Below are 18,201 nucleotides of genomic sequence, written 5' to 3'. Positions count from 1 at the left end.
GTTTGAATTGGAAGTTTACATAAGGCAACTTACCTTGGATTGTAAAGCATCCTTTCCAAATTAAATTCTTTGAGGTATGCAATTACTGCTGCCAGAGAACAAATAACAGGCTTATCCAAGCTTAGTATTAAAGATAGTTTTTGAGGACCTAAAAAAATAGATGTCATTTTCTTGTTAACTCACTGCTTACTACTTGCGTTTTTTAGAAAAAGTATAATCTATTTTGCAACTTAATCAAAATGGAAATCTGTAATATATGTACAGTGTTCTATGATATCTATAAATCAACATAAAGTGAGGTTCCAAAATAACATTTATGGTTCCAAAGAATGTAGAACACTACAATAACGTAAACACATTATGAAACATAAAACATTTGACTCCACAGGGTTTTCTTCATAAAAATGACTGTTGGCATAGAAAACTTCTAAATATACAAACTAAAAATTCTGAAATCTCCATTACTGCAGGCAACATTGTGCAAGTTAAATAGAATGAAAAGGCCTTGGCACACATGCCTATGATTTGTCTGCCTCGGCCAGTCTGCAGAATATGGTTCCATCTCTGTGAGACAGCTATTCGTATGTGATACTGTTCTACTACAGTCTCCGTTCCAGCTGCAATAATAGGAGAATTCACTCTATATCTTAACATAAAACGGCATTTTTGTAAACCTTATTAAGTTTTTTCAGAGATTTTTTTTTAAAGCTGTTCTCCTGTTCCTAGTGTGTTAACACACACAAGAACTTGAAGAAACATTTCAGATGTTGAATAATTTCCCTTAGTTGCTAAATATGTGTGAATTTAAATCTGTCTAAACATACATCTTCAAGCTATGAGAGAAAACAACAAAAAAAAAAAGGATGCTAGCCCTGTATTCACTTCTATTTAAATAATGTTCGTTTTCATTTTCAAGGTTCACTTCCTCCAAGCTCTTAAGATCCCAATGTGCAGAAAATTAAGCAAAGGTGACAGAAGGCTTTAATGGATAAACAAGATGCTCCTGATTTAACCCAACATTAAAAAGGAGGAGTATGAGAGGTGGAAGCAGGGACAGGTGACACAGGAAGAATATAGAAACATTGTTTGAGCTTGCAGGGATGGACTTAGGAAAACCAGAGCCCACCTGGAGTTGAGACCGGCAAGGTACCTGAAGGACAACAAGAGCTTCTAGAAGTACATCAGCAGCAATAGTAAGACAAGGGACAATGTGGGCCACTGCTTAATGGGGAAGCAGAGCTGCTGACACAGGGCATGGAAGAGGCTGAGAAACTCAGTGCTTTCTTTGTCTTGGTCTTTACTGGTAAGATGTGCCTTGAGGAATCCGAGGCCTCTCAGACCAGTGGGAAATTCTGCAGCAATGAAGATTTCTCCTTAACAAAGGAGGACAAGTTAGGGAACACTTCAACAAGTTGGACATAGACAAGTCCATGAGACCTGATGGGATGCACCCACATGTATTCCTTATCTATGTAAAGGATAAAAGGATGCATGCTTCACAGACATTCTGAATTACATACCTGCAGTATCAGGCACTTCTTTTGCATAAAAATCAGTAATCAGCTGGAACGCATGGCTGTATTCAAAATGGAGGTTTTCCATCCTTTCTATCCTAATTCTGTCATCCCATAACCTGCAAAGAGAAAATAGTGACTTTCAGTACCTATGTTCTCTTCGTGAGGAATATTTAAGTAGGTTACAAAAGTGCATTTTCTTTCATGCTCCCTTTTTCAATTGAATAGGTAGAGAATGAAGAGATGAGCTACTTAAGTAAGTTAAGAACATTTCTAAGAGTGTGGTGTTTAAAACATTTCTTCTTTCTATTGTAAAAGTGCAAACAAATAAAACCCAAACAGCAACAGCAAGCAAGTTGAAAAGAGACTTCAGGAGGTTGTCTAGTATACCTGCAGAGTAATGTAAATTCATTTTCATCAATCATAAGTATTTGCTTTATCTGTTCTCAAAGACTTAAAATGACTAAATAATGAAGCAGTACCCCTATGCTATCGATTACCCTATTTAATTACCCCTTATCTTTGAAGGCTTTGTTCTACGCTGTACAACTTGTTGTAATATTAACCTATTGCATCTTTTCCTATATGCAGCTGAAATAAAGTATTCCTGTGCTTTATTTGGTAACTGTTTGAAGACTTCTCTGTTCCTTGTGCTAAAGGACTTGACTTCTTTCAATCTCATTGCATTTGGTTTCCAAGGATGTTATTAATGATAACTCAGTCCTCCCAACAGGCCAGCAGTTCCTCCCAGTTTAACAGTGCCAGTAAACATAGCAAACTTACTCTTTTCCACCATTAAGTCAAATGAGATCTCTTCCATGAATCCTTCTCTACTGCCACCAAGTAATTGAGAATTAGAGCAGTACAGGATTTCAACCCGTTTTGCAACCCATGAGAAATTAATCTAGCTTGTTCCCTGTGACCCTTGCTGCCATAGGCCCCTTACGTAAGACAGCGGCAAAAGAATTTATTCATTGCAATGTGCATAAGATCAAAGTTACTTGGTACCTGCGCTTGAGTGTCAAGCTAAAATGACGAAATCTCAGATGCCATAATCTGACTCAGAGAAGAGTATGTGTGTGGTATTTACAAGTTACAATCTTTCTAACCGGTTGCTTTTATAACTGCTCACTGAAATAAAAATTAGATGCTGTATTACTCATTAAATTTGTACAGCTATTAATACAGCATTAAACAGATATGCTGGTTAAAAACCAAAACAAAAATCGCACACACTCCCCCTGCAACCTTTGAGCATAATTACACATCTACAGAATGAGCACTGAAGAAGCAGCCAGTAGAAAGCTGCCAGTAAAAGACATATATAAAACCTGTTTGGCCTCAGAGTATCCAGTCTCATACTGCCATGGGACACGAATTAACCAAATACTTCTAGTGTATTAGAATTATGCCAATGAGAGCGATTGTGTAGGTGTTATAGGAAAGAAATTAATCAATACCCTTTTTGCAGAGCTTTTCAAATTCACAGGAAAAAACAGACAGACAGGGTTTCTGCATCGCATTGTACATATTCCCATCTGAAAGGATCAATATGTCTGAGGCTCAACTCTTAAAAATGAGAGCTATTTTCCTATAATACATGTCAAACTAACTGCGTCTCAGAGGTCTGACTTTCTCAGCACATCCTAGATGATCCCTTGCTTACTTCCAGTGACTTAGTTTTAATGGACTGATCCAATTAAGATTTCAGTCTTCATGCCCTCTGGGACTCCCCTCTGTCCCAACTCTACTCAGAATGAGAAAACATTTTTAAAGCAAATGGATTTCTGTGAAAGACAATTAGTCTGTGTTCCTCAACCTCTGATAGCAATCAGCTCTTTTCTTCCTTGTGTTTCTCACTTGCTCCAACCTTCAGTAATAATCTGCTCTAACATATCCATCCATTTTGCTAAATTAGCATGGATACTCACTACAGGCTTTTGCAAGACCACCACTTCAGCATGAAACTTTTTAAAATGTGTTGTATGGTATCTGGAGGTTAGCAGAGTACAAGCCTTTGGATCAGTCCTGCAATACAGCAGGGCTTTTCTGTTGACCATATGTGAGCAGGGACTTAGAGAAATCATTTTAAAACAGAATTTTACTGTCCATTTCTACTTCTCAGGTTTTTGTAACGCCACCTTCAGAAAAGCAAGGCTTAGCAAGGTCTGCAGAGCTTATTTTTAGAACTGAAGTCAAAACAGGAGGCTTCGGGGGTAATTAAATGGATGATACATGCCACACCTGCTTGTTTTTAAAGTAATGGTTAAAAACTAACTGTTGTCATTTTCATCAATGCATTCGTGATTTTCTTTCATTTCAGAACCAAGTTTATCCGACCCCTTAGCATAAACTTTGGCACACGATAGTTGCAGACAATGTAACTTGAGTGACTTACAATGGTACTTAACGTTCATCAACTGTATTGATAGGAAATAGTTCACATTAGGATTAGACAACTCTGATTTGTAAAAGTCATGGCATATTTCAATATTTATATTCTAGATATGGCATCATCAAACAAGTATCTGACACTTCACCTATCTGAAAGTATGCATCTGATATTCTAGATAAAGTAAAAAAGCTGGAAGGTTATAGATACCTATTAAACATGTGGAAAAATCTGAATTTTTATCAAGATGTATGAAAACTAAATCTGCTGCAGAAGGTTTTCATGTCTGTCCTTTCTTTAGCCAGATGATCACCCATAGGCCATTTTTTCTGATTATAGCCAGAATGATGTGTTGATGCTTTATCGCTCCAGCTACCAATGCTTATTTAAATCAAAAGTCAATTTGCCATCAACTTCTGTAAACATCATTCTTGTCAGAACATCTACAACAAACTGCTGTGCAACTCATGCAGTATTTTATTGATACTGATGTAGTGTGAACTAACTTTAGGATAGAATTAAAGAATAACCATTATAATGATTGTTAACCACTGTAACAATTCTAGATATCATGTACCGCCATATGTTACTCATTGACCTTCGGTGTCTGTTCTGTTATCCTTTGTTAGACATCCGCCTATCTGCTGACCTTCTATGCTAAAACTTTAGCAGAACACTCCAGCAGGAGAGGACAGATAAGGGTAAAAGAAACAATTAAGCAAGAAAAGCAGATGGCCAGCAAGGGCATAAATTACCTCAGACTGATTAAGAACACTGCAAATGTGCAAGACCATCACATAACGAGCAAGAGGTGAAAAGTACACCATGAGGAAGACCTACGGCCTTCCTCCTAGAGACCACTGCCCCCGTCTCTGAGACCCCTGCCCACAACTCTTGGAAGAATTTGTGCAAGCACGAAGGACTGATAAGCTAATTAACATACGAAGCGAGGGTAGGCAGGATTAGATAATGAATATGTATAGATATTAGTTGAATAATCATTATTTCATTGTATAAATATCGAATTATTAGCTACCTTAAACATGCACGTTTGGTGGAAGGATGCCCCGTGCATTCAGCGCTGCCAATAAAGGATACTTAGTCACTAAGAAATCTGGACTTTGTTCTTTAAATCAATACCCTTTCCTGTACTTCTGAAAACAAGAAATTCTCATAGTCCCAAAGACACTGGTAGGGTTACTTAACGATGAAACTCAACTTTTCAAAGCTTGTTTACCTTCCTTGCACAAGTTCCTTTGCTACCACCCTTAACCGGATACTGAGCAGACAGAGATGTTTCAGGCTTTCAGTCAACTGAACGGTGTACATGAACCTGTGGTGCCCCCTATTAACATTCCCTGCTTTCTAAGCACACTGGGCTTTCATGCAGAACTGTTTTTTCCTCATGAGATCCATTACAGAAGTTGCTTGAAGAGATGATTATTTACCACATTTAAGAATAGGAAATCAACTTGTCCACAAAATACATGCATAAAGGATGAGATCCTAAGATACACAGATTTACACAGATACACATACACACGCTTTTGTGTATATAATGTAATATGTAAGTCCATTCAAATCTATATTGTTCTATGAATCTGTTACTACAGGGACTAATTTATCTGTCACCCTACTGGGAAAATGAAAAAGGATCAACATTGCTGGGGTTTATCCCTGAATTACTGCTTACCAAATGCTGCAGGAAAAATACTCAAAAGAGATCACTAAAGGGGGGGGTGGGGGGGCGGGTGCGTGCGTGTAATCTCTTCAAGACAAAAAAATGCTAGAAGAATATAAACTAACATAAATCAAACTAATTCACAGATACTGACTCAAAATATTTACAAAAAATAATGAAATCTGTTATTGTTAGAATGACCTTGCATATAAGCACAACAGCTCACTGCAGTGTGCTGAATAAAACAGGAGTCACTTCATTACTGCTCTACAATTTACAATTAAATAGGTATAAAGGGCATAAAGACTTCCTGAAAAACAAACACATGCAAACCAAGTTTTCTTGAAGCTCAGAAAGCCTTCCTAAGAAAAGCAAATAACTCCAGAATTTTACCTTCCAACTACTATCCCGCCCTGCCTGTTCTGCTTTAGGACTACTCAAATGAAGGGCTGCAGGCACTGGTAAGAACTGTACATTCATATGTCACAACACAAATTCATAAATGATACAGAATTTTAGAAGGGAGATCTCTGCTTCTAAAATTTAGTTTTTATTTCTGATGCTAAGCACAGATATATAAAGCGCAAGTAACTGATTTAATTTTTCCTATACATTTTATTCAAACTGCTATTTTCTCTGCACTTATCACAGTGCACTCTGCTAGAATGACCAGTTGGTCACTGAAGGGAAAAAATGCCTACACTGCCCAGTAGAGCAAGGTAACCTGAATGCATTACTCCTTTCAGAAATCCAGGCATACTGTGTCATCTTCCCTTATTAGCATGCTTAGCAGAAATTTCCTTTATTTGTCATCATTGTGTTACCTTTGTCATACAATTGCTTCTACCTCAGGGGCTCTAGGTTTGAATTGTCTGTGAGAACTCCAGAACAACCATCCTTCCCTTTTCGGTAAATCTTGACACGGAGCTTCAGTAGCTTCTCTGGCAAAGCCCCTGTAACATTTCCAAGCAGCTATTCTTTTGGCACTGAACACATATATTTTTATAAGCACAGCTTTTTTTGTCCTGCCAGACTAATGTCCTTTCCCACATTTGCTCTGAACAACCTTCAGGTATCAGAGATTGAGATAAATGTTGTTACAAGGAAAATGGCAGCACAGTCACCTTCTCTAAGTATCTGTCACTCTCAGAATGGTTTAAATCACTTCTGCCTGTAATAACCAAACAATAATTACCACATGTATGCTATCAATATACTACATACAACACGTTACCCCACAAGACCTCCAACTTTTCAAATATCCCATCCCAAAATGCTCACTTATGCTAGAAGCTGCTGAAAAGCCTAGAAGCAACTCTGACACACTGTAATATATATATATGTACACACATATATATACACACACAGTATATTTTACATATATAGATTCACATACATATATATACAGAAAAACCTGGGGAAAACCCTTTGCTTGCCTTTTACTATCCAAATTATTAATATTCCTCAACATGTACATCCCGATTTCCTTCTAGTCACCTCAGCAGAACTACAGCTGAAAAGAACTCCAACCCTATCTACAAACTAAGAGTCTAGATGCAAGAAATTTGAAGAAAACATTCTTCTAACTTTAGGAACTCAAGAGACAGGAGCTGTCAAGGAAGTAGAGCAAAGAAGCTATCAGAAAAGGACAGGGCAGAGAGGCTCTGTAGGCACTGTATGACACTGTCTTCTGTGAGAACAGAATTAAGGACTACAGGACAAAACACAACACAGTTGCACTCCAGCAGCTACCACATCCATAAACAAGACATAAAACTTTTTCAGGCTCCTTCCATCTGCCTGTCTGATGAATGGGATGAGACACACTACACTTGTTTCACAGAAACCTAGTAGAAAAGATCACAAACTGCTAGGAAATTATTTCTAAGCACCTAGAAGAAAGCAAGATGTGCAACAGCCGGCACAGATTTGTCAAGAAAAATAAAATCCCACCAAATCAATTTAATTTCCTTCAGTGGGAGAGGAACAGATTCTGTGGACAGAGAAAAAGAAGATTTACTACATGCTCGATTTTAGTGAGGTTATTTTATATCGTTTCACACATCCTCATAACTGATCTAGGGAAGCATGATTTACATGAAAGTACTTATTAGAGAATGGGTACAAAACTGGCTGGAGAACAATACTCAGGACAGCGTCAGGGGTTCACCATCAAAATGAAACAACGTGTTTTGCAAAGTTCCATAAAACTCAATACAGCATCTGGTAGCCCTCAATACTTTACTTACAACTTGGACAATGAAACAGAGGGCAACTCTAGTCAACTTTCAGAGGGTATGAAGTGACTGCAAAGAATATCAGAAAACCTGCCTTGAACTCAAAACATGGTGGAGAAATTACCTAAAAAAGTACAAGTTCTCTCCATCGTCTATACCTGTAAACAAACAACACATGCAAGCAGAATGGGGGATAAATGAGTAGAAGCTAACTTACAGCACAGTTCTTTCCATTAGACATCCAAAGCAAATACAGTTTACTTGCGAAATGACAACACAGAGCAGTTCATATCCAACGGACAGCACTATTTAAAGTGATCTTCAGTGCCTTGTGCAGTCGTGTATCAGCTCATACAATTGCTCTTCAGAAGCCAGCACAGTACCTTCTCCAAGGTTCCAGCAGTATTTCCCTCTGCGTTTAGCAGGTGCCACACATACATGAGACTGAGAGGATGCGGCTCACTGATTTCGTCTCATCAGGAGACTGAGCACACTGGACTAATTTGCCACGTGCTTGTTCTCCTGTTACCGTCCACCTCCGATGTGCTAGAGACAGCTTCGTGAACCAGCTGTGCAAGTTTGCCCCCAGAATCCCCACAGGCACCACGAGTCCTTCATTCAGCATTATGCCAATCAGCAAAAATCTCTCTTCTTGCAGGGATTCAAGCAAATTAAACAAAAAAAAAAAAAAAGTGAAGCAACACCACCACCACAAAACAAAATATATGAACAGTATGCCTAGTATCTGCCATACTACATTAACACCAAAATGAAATAATGCTCCCCCAGTTACACCCTACCATGGAAAATACTTCTGAATGAAGTGTGAGTGAGGAGGGAGTGAAGACATAGGTCCAGACACACGCTTGTGATAGCTTGGGATCACCCCTGTGGCTTGCCTCTCTTTTCTGCACACTATCGAGTCTCCCACGGCAGGGCGTATTTGGTGGCTTTGTTTAACTGGTCTGTGGCTATTTCTGCCCTGAATTTTCTGACACCAGTTACACAGTTTTAAGGTTGGAAGTTTCCAGCAGAATTAGCACACTTTTTTGAAAAAAAATTTTCACAAAGATGATTTCACCATGGTGCCTTTCTGTAGAGAACAGTTCAGGAAATTCCAAACACATGCTATTCTGCACTCCTTTAAAACACTCAGGGTTCAAATACACAGCAATATGCCAAAGAGTTTACTTGCTAATAGTCACCACAAGTTTCTCCAAAAGGACACCACTAACATGACCCTAACACAACCCATAGAGCTTGTAAGATCTTTTTCTTAGGATACAGAAGAACATGATGAACTGCTGCATCGTGCCAGAGCAACACAGCATGCCAGCCTTAACGATTTTGAAGGGACAGAGTGCTTTGGTGCTTGCTACTTAGCTTCAAGCTAACCTTAACTCTAGCCAGGGAGGGGGGAAGGACAGGTAATGTAAAAGCAAATGCAAGTATTTCTAAAATCCCAAACAGACAATACAGTTACAAAGATGAAAAATGCAGTGTCAGCAGAAATTAATGAAACTCCCCATTTATGTCATATATCCTAAAATCAGATGCGTAAGACTTTTTCATGTCTCCTTCTCCACACCTAGCTGACAGGCTATTAAACACCTCAGAACCACATGTGCTTTTGGGATGATTTTCAAATTCTGAACTCGCCTCTCTCCCCTTTTTCCTCAAGAATGGATCATTTTACATCTCTGTATTTGCCAAAGTTTTTGCCCAGTACTAAATAAAATGTTAATTAGCTGTGTTCTCTCCCATCAGACAGGGTCATTTTCTGTATTTTCTCCTCACATGTGGTCTTAAACTTCATACAACATATAGCTGAACAAGCATACTTTTGTATGAAGAGGATAAATACTCAGCACCAGCTCTTATTATTGTGTATTATCTCAATGACATGGCAGCTGTAGTTCTGCGCATGTCTACATCAATGTACCTGCTGACTGTCATGGTACCACTCTCCCCACCCCATTCATCCCTGGCTCCTTATTCCCATTGCTTCTTCTGCAATAGCTGTACAGCTTTCCTGACCCCGCACCAAGCACTTGGAGCATGCTACAACAGAAAAAATCCACAGTGCGGGGAAGGGAAAAAAAGCTTTTTTCTAGCTAGCATGGTTAAATGGCTCACCAAAAATGAAGTGAAAAGACAATGACAGGACCAGACCATCCAGCTCTGATCACTATTACTAAGGGAAATTGTTGCAAAAGCTGGCCACCAGAAAGCTTTAGCAGCACCGGTGATTTTCTAAGGATTGTATGACAGTCCTTTTCCAATCCTCCCTAGAGCCACAAGCTTCATTTCACTATTTGTAGTTGGTCAGCAAAATGACTCACCCTTTAGAGACTTTCACTGCCTGACACTTCTGCCCCCTCCACCTCCAAGTTTTCCTATTTTCACTGCTCAAAAACAATTCTGAATGTCAACAATGATCACAGCGAGCAGAGCAGGAACATGTATCCTGCCTCTAGAAGCGCAAAGATCACTGAGAGATCCCTACAGGTCATGCTGTCCAGCCCTCCACTTAGAGCAGCACCATCACCAACATCAGACAGATCATTTCACTAAACGATACAAGCTTCTGTCACTGGTATAACAAAAGAGCCAACATAGGAGCAAGCAGGTTGTCAGAGCAAGTCCAAGGACAGACTGTGGTGGGGCGTCCCCCCCTCCCCTGGGCTGCCCTGCGGTCTCGGGAAGCCCTGTGAGGGCTCAGCCCTCTGCACCCAGTCAGGCCGCACCAGCAGCTCTTGCACAGCCCAGGTGGGGAGCGGCACTGGCCGCACCAGGAGCTCCTGTCGCCTGGCCAAGGTGGGCAACGGCAGCCGGAACCATCAGTCACCCCCCGACGGCCTTGGAACGTTCCTGACCTGAATCGTAGCCCGAGTGGAATGGTACCGTTGTTACTGGAACTTTGAAAAATTACTGACCCAGATTGTGGCCAGAATGGAAATTTATGGATGACTACAGCCTACCATCTTGTGCCCCTATAAAAAGCAGTCCTTAGTGAGACCCTGTGAGCCCTCCTGGACAGCAGTAAACTTCTAGCAGCATCTCCCTCCCAGTGGGACACCTCTCAGAGCCTGCAAACTCCCAAGCTTCCAAATTTCAGAGGACCATCACCAAAAGCTAACAACAGGGCACGGGATGAAACCCTCCACTCCTCGAGGCTCAACTCTCTGCCCATTGAGAAGTACCAAGATGTTTGAAGTGAGTACTTCACTTGAGGAGAACTTTTAACAGGTATAGCTTTATATATTTAAATGCATATATCTTTATACCTTTATCTCATTGCATCTGTGTGCATCCGTGTGTGAACTGATTTAGATATCCCATCTATAATTAAGTCTCTGTTGTGAGAGTAATAAATCCTATTAAGCTCATCTCATAAATGTTACATTAGTCCATAATTATGGGCTGCTAAGACCTTGTGATGCATCTTGAAAGTTGAATAAACCTTAGACATCCTTTAGACATAAACCACTGACCAAGCCGGAGACTAAGATTGGACCTAGCTGTACCTAAGCACTATCAGGAGTTTAGAAAGCAAGAGGGTCTGCTCTGAACCTCATGACTCAATAGGAGGGTCTCCTTTTGCATATCCTGCCTCTGTAATAATTCTAGCTCAATTTTCCTTTGTTTGTTTCACTGATGTAATAAGTAATAGAGTGAAGCTTGCCATCAAACTTTGTTAAGACGCACTCCCAAAAATTCACATTAAAAGTATTTTGCTGATACCTTTGATGGTGATTCTTCCAGTGTCCGAAACCATTCATTGGTGACACAGACCAAAGTGCATTTTAAAACGTAGCTCAAAAGGGAAGACTGCAGGATGCAGTGGCCACAGCTGCAGGGGCTACACCCTTGCCCACAGAAAACAGCACAGGACAACAGCACATCTATCTGCTAATACAGCTGCACACTAAAGGGTAAGACTGCAGCACAAAAAGAAAAACAGTTGTAACTGCTTCTTACTGAAAACATGACTGGAAGCTGAGCGCCAAAATTTTCTCGTACATGACGTGCTAGAAACAAGTAGAGAAGTGCTGATCTCTGGGAAGTACAACAAAACTGACTGTTAGGGAAAAGAGATTTAACTTAGAGAAGCAATGTCAGGGTCAAAATTAAGAGTCTGATCTATACAACTATTTGGAAAAGAAAGAAGAAATCTAATCCAGGAAATACATCAACATTTTAATCTGCTTTTGATATATTTGCTCCAGAAGCCAGCTACAGTCCATCCTGAAAAATTTTTACAAGACAGTGCCCTACTGCAAAACACTGTTGAATCTGCTCATATAAAGAAATACTTTAGATAACTTCATGCTTGACCATAGGACCTACAGCAACCACTTAATGTTTAAATTATCCTCTAACATAGTCAAAATTGATTCTCAAAACTCCCCCTAAATTACCATGTTATTTTACCAAAAGGGACTTTTAAAAGAATGTCTACACCTCAACAGGACGGCGGACAGAAAAATTGAGCTCTGTACTACGTATTATGTAACTAGAAATGTTACAACTTTACCTTGCATCATTAAAAAAAAAGCCTTCAAGTGCTTCATAAACTTTGGCAATAAATTAAACCATAGGAAGAGGGTTACTACAGCTAAAAGACACCAAAAATTCTGGACAGGTAGACTGAAGGAAAAGATGACAAAACCCTGAAATAAAATGAATTTTGAAACTCTAATACGAATGTGTATAGTGAATTTTGGACTATCACCTGGTTTTAAATGGCAGCTTTTCTACTACCCCCCTCATAACTTAACACCTCTTTCAATGTATTATACATCTTCCAAAAGCGAGTGTAGTGGTCTTTGCTTCAAAAGGTCACATGTTGTCTGATCATAGTTTTATTGACTGACAGGAACTCGAAGCTTTCCCATTTTGAGTAACAAAAACATTTAAGCACAAAGCACTTTTCTTTGTTTCTCTTCTAACCTTTTTGGAAAGGCTTCCCACCTACCAGATCTTGCAGTGAAGTCATAACCATTGTGCTTCTGTCAAATCACTGCCTACTGTCTCACCATACTAAAACTCACCATTACAACTCCATTCCAGGATCAAGCTGACAGAGAAAAATTCAGTAGAGTACATTTATTTAAAGACATATGTTCCCTAGCAGCATAAGTAATGGCCCAAATTCAGCTTCAACAAAGTCAAACTCAATGCTTAACAATATTTCCCACCCATTTCAATTATCTCCTTTTCCCCTTTATGCTGTGCCTGAGCAAAAATCTTAGGCATTCTTAGTTTGACATATCCAAAATACCCTTGGCCTTCAAAACATTCAAAGTTATCTGGATCCTATACATACATATGCAAAACATTTAGTACTTTATCCAAGAAAAGGGAAAGTGTTACTTAGGTGAGGCTGTTAAAACAAGTAAAAATTAAAAACAGATGGCTACAATACAACATACTTCTGGAAACGATCTTAAATTCAAGTTAGTGACGTCTTCACAGTATTAAAAACAGCCCCAAATCAAATCTGAATGTTACAGAATGCATCAGCCACAGAAAATCCACTGTGGTTCTGAGGAATGTTGCTAAAGCATGAACCATACATTTGCCCAGGTGATGGATAAGAGGATATTTTGCCAGCACAGACAGACAGCATAAATAGGAGGTCAGAATGGAAGTCATCATTGTTGAAACGTATTTTCCAATGATTATATAGGAAACAATGGAGATGGTGACAGAGGGAGTCCATTCATCTGCTATAAATCAATCTGAACTAACCTCCCACACTACTACCACAACCGTACCTGCCAAGAACTTTTGAAAACATAAATCCTGTTCTTTAACCAGCGTAAGAATTGCTGTGGACATTTACTAGAAGCACTAAACATGCAGTATGAACCACGCTGAGAAAGTATATTGCTTCTGCGAGCAGGAAGGCCATGCCTGGATTTTCCACCCACCACTGCATTGAAACCATTTCAGTTAATGGCTCCGAAGAAGAGATCTGGGTACTGCTCCGGCTCTTACACACCTTCCTGTGGTCTGTAACAACACTGAATACCCACTGCTTGGTTTTCAATTTTCTGTAAGGGAAGCTAAGAACCTTTTATACACTAAATAAGCACCTACATATACACTAACAACAGAGAAAAAGAGAACCTGAATGAGAAGACAGTCTAGCAGTTTTGTTGGGCTAGAATGCTTTACCAGAGGAAGAGGGAAAATGTGGAGGTACCCCAGGGAAAGCCTGAAGGAGGGAAAGGGCCAGAGAGCAGATGGCTGTACTTTCCACACAGATGTCATGTGGGAAGGACAGAGCTGAAAGGCCTCCAGGAAGAATCTATCTATGCCTTGTCTGCATTGCAGAAAGTAATATTCTGACCCCTGTCTGGAAACTGATCAGCAGTCAAAATTAGCTACATGTAACTAATTCTGTCCTCTGATCCACAGATCTGTGTTCACAGCTGGAGCGCCTCATACTGCAAATAAACGAGCGGAAACTGGAAGTTTTCTTCTTTCAGTTTACTAGGAGCGCTGATCACAGTTCAGAACAGAAACAATGGCCTAACATTTCTCCCATGCATTCCTCAGCCAAGTCCCGTCTGAGAACCAGTGAGTTTCTTCTAGGTGACAGATGTCAACTAGCAACACATATCCGAAAGAAGTCTCCCATAAAAAAAAACAAAAACAAAAACACAACAGAAATGCTGAATCCTCTTGATAAATATTTTGCGCAACAGTGTAGGATTACAGACCACCTTTAAAAATCAAGCAGAAAAAAAAAAATGAAAATTGAAATTCAGCCCGTAACATCTCACTTGAAATTTTAAAGGAAAGTATACACATTACTGTGTTTTCAAACTACGCTGACGGGTCATTACAGTGGTACTCGGGCAGAAAACCTTCCATGGTTCTTGAATTCTTTACTTAAAACACCACATTATTCTAACAGGTTATAATAAAAAGGAGAAAAATTCCAAAATAAGTCTTCAGGATTTGGATACTTTTCTCCAAATATTTCTGTAAAAGACTTGAAATTCTTAATTAATATTTTTGATTATTAACTATCTACAAAACAAGTATCTGATCTATATCCAGACCTGAAACTTTTGGGTAGCCATTCCTCCAGGTATTACCCATCATTAAAAAAACAGGTGGGAAATACATTCATCCAAGCTGCAGAGGAAAAACAACCAACAGCATGGTGTTTATACATATACCACACAAGACTTCACACTCAGATTAACATAAAATAGGTTTAAATGACCCATCTGCAGTAACAGTAGGCTACACTGTACTAATCATAATTCAGCTAGCAGAGGTAAGAGTAGCATGAAGCACAAAGCTTCACAGCTACTGGTATCAGTGCTAACAAACTGGTGCTCATTCACTTATTTCCTTTACAATCACATCGCAATTATTCTTGTCACTTGGACTTGATTTTTCCACACAGGTAGGACAGTAAGGGTTATTGGTATGAATTTTGTGAAAAGAAAAAGCAGGGAAACATACCGGGATAAAGTAATTTGAGTACCATGAAGTCAAATCATTCTTGCGGCAGTGAAGGCTAACTCACACTGGGCCATGGTAGCACAAGGATGGTGAGATCAAGAGGAGTGATTATTCCACTGTTCCTGGTATTCTAAGACCCTACCTAAAGTACTGAGTCCGGTTTGGGCCCCCAGTACAAGACACCTATCAGAAATCTAGAGGGAATCCATGGCCTCTAAGACAACTAGGGGACTAAAGCATATGGCAAATGAGGACACACTACGGACACTGAACTTGTCCGGTATGGAGAAAGATGAGGGGCATCTTCTACTAAAGGGCAGTCAGGAAAGCCTGGAGCAGATTCTCGTCAGAGGTGCACAATGAAAGGATAAAACCAAGCAGTTGGCAAGCTGCAAATTATTCACAATTCTGTACAGACTAGGAAAAAAATATCTTCCCCACAAGACCAATTAAGCACATAATCAGGTGGTGTAGAGAGGCTGGGGACTGCACTTCCTTGAGGATTTTCTAAACTGGAAAATCTGCATGAAACCTAACTGAAGACAGCCCCCTGCTTTGAGCAAGAGGTTGAACAAAATTACATCCAGAAATCCCACTCGAGCCAAAATTTTTCCTGATTTGATTTTGAGAAACAAATGATTCTAAGAAACTGAAAGTTATTAAATACAGTACAGACCAGTTGTAGCTTAATTGCACTAATAAGAATGAACAAGAACATATAGACTGGCTTTTTTGCCTTTTCACGCCTCTCTTGCCTTACAGCACTGTTCTACCAAGCAGCTTCTTCTGTGCTGTAGAAAAGAGATGAGCATATGATGTTTAATTTACTGTTTACAAGTCTACTGATGAGATCAGAAATGGATCTGATGAAGGAATAGTTATGGTTCCAGAGTTGGTTCATGACCACATCATAGTCTTAGGTGATTGGCTTCAACGAAGTCCTCACACATCTCAGAAACTCGAGATTTGTGCTCTCAGCAGTGGATGCTCTTTGGAAAACTAAGGAATCTTCCATGCAGGAATTCTCTTAGTATGTCTTCATGTAGAGGACTTCAACCATCCAGTAGTCAGAAGATGAAGAGATATGCTCTTCCTTTTTCTATCAGCAAACTTCATACGCAACAAAGACAGGACATACCATTTAAGGTCATTATCTAACCACATTTCACAGCTGAGACTGTGACATAAAGTCTCTTTTTTTTTTTATTTCTGGCATGCCTAACTTGCATTCTCCAGTCACATCACTTGAACAGACTGAACTGAAATTGATTGAAAGTTAAGTTATGCTGAATTAAAGAAAAAAAAAAAATGGAGCAGGAACCTTTACTGTTACAGGTCATAATTTGAGAATGAATACCAAAAACAAAAGAAGTTTCGGCGGTTTGGTCACATACACCAATGATAAATGGGAATTTTACTGTTAGTAATTCTAACTCAAACAGAAATTTGACTCTCATACATGAAAAAAAATCTTGCAAATAAACAGTAGACAAATGTTCAGAGAAGTCTTCAGACTCTGAGAGATCTGTGTTAATTTCCAGGAAAGCCAAACTCTGGTTTCCAGAAAGAGATAGACAACTGCTGAGTTTGGTCACAATTTGTCTTGCACTGTCCCAATGGAAAGTGCAGTATCAACACAAAAGCAGGCTAGTTACATCCTCACTGTTAACTGGGCATGTCCAGTTAAAAGAGCAACACAGATTCTCCACGATCAAGGGCACCTTTCCGGTTCCCAACTATCTCACAGAAGTAAAACTCAAAATAAGAAATGGTTCAGCTGAGGCTGTTCTTGTACCTGGGGAGAATAATTTCCAAACTTGGGAATGAACACTGTAAACCTAATGGACAAAGCATATTCTACCCATGTAGAAAAGACCTGTACATTTTATGCTGCTGAAGTATGTCAATTCAGCAAGCAGAACTCATCCTCAGTACGTGCCTATTTACTGCTCTCAGTATAGCAGCCTAGCCTGAGAACTGAACTGATAGTAGAGAATTTCTGGTGCATAGTGAGGAAAATGCAGCCACACATTCAGCTTTAGCCATGCAGTGCTCCCCTCCAGGAAGCAAGCATTCTGGTGTGCTAACCATCTATGTCATGTTTTAAAAGGGGTTTCTCCACAAGTTGTTAACATAACCTGCCCCTATACAAAGGAGTACACGCCTATAGACAGTGGTCACCCAACACACACTGAAATAAGAAACTATCAATTAAGTCTCACTGCTTGAGCGCAATTTGGCACGGGGAACTTCTCGTCTCCGTCAGATAAAGCGCTTTACATGTTTTGTAATGTTTTTAGTAGAGGCTGCTGGACAGAAAACAGGGAACAGCTGGCTAGTCAATTACACTTTTAATTAATGGTTTCTTTGATAAGCTGATACAGATTTAAGAATCCATTAAATGTGATGAAATGAACTTGTTAATTTTTCAACAAATTATTTCAGGCTTTCCTGTGAGATGTACAAAGATGCTTAAACACAGTGACATTTCTAATGTAATAAATACAAAGAGTGTTAATAATTATGCCCTCTATATACAAAATTTTCTTTTCACTGCCATATTCCTGTAATTAAGAGTGGCACATTTTAATCACAAATGGCTACGTACCTCGATTTCACATTCTATGAAAAGTTAATACAAGTGAAAAAGCAGGGGAGCTATCTTTCACACAGCTTAATTTAGTATGTAACATACAGGTGCTATACTCTGTGTTTTTCATACTACTGCTTTGCTAGGATTCATGAATGAGTCAACAGCAAAAAGCTATGAAATTATTTTACAAATAGAAAACATTTGAAGGAAACAGATGAAGGCAGCGTAGGCTTAATGGTATGCTTTTTAAGGAAAAAAAAATGAAAAAGCAGATCAGGATTCAAAATTGAAACTCA

At 39.3% G+C, this 18,201-nt stretch overlaps 1 protein-coding gene across 4 annotated transcripts in view; it reads right to left on the bottom strand.

Moving 5' to 3' along the window:
* Window positions 1-18,201, bottom strand: part of MSH3 (mutS homolog 3) — a 113,200-nt gene that overhangs the window by 70,116 nt on the left and 24,883 nt on the right. For all 4 annotated transcript variants that reach the window (XM_037372699.1, XM_037372702.1, XM_037372701.1 and 1 more), the window contains exons 9-10: window positions 1,521-1,633; window positions 34-148 (exon numbers count right to left, since the gene is read on the bottom strand). In XM_037372699.1, coding sequence (XP_037228596.1) covers window positions 34-148; window positions 1,521-1,633 — 228 coding nt within the window. The remainder of the gene's footprint in view (window positions 1-33; window positions 149-1,520; window positions 1,634-18,201) is intronic.

This window comes from Falco rusticolus, chromosome Z, assembly GCF_015220075.1.
Source record: "Falco rusticolus isolate bFalRus1 chromosome Z, bFalRus1.pri, whole genome shotgun sequence".
Classification (NCBI taxonomy): Eukaryota; Metazoa; Chordata; class Aves; order Falconiformes; family Falconidae; genus Falco; species Falco rusticolus.
This window is presented reverse-complemented; position numbering and strand designations above follow the sequence as displayed.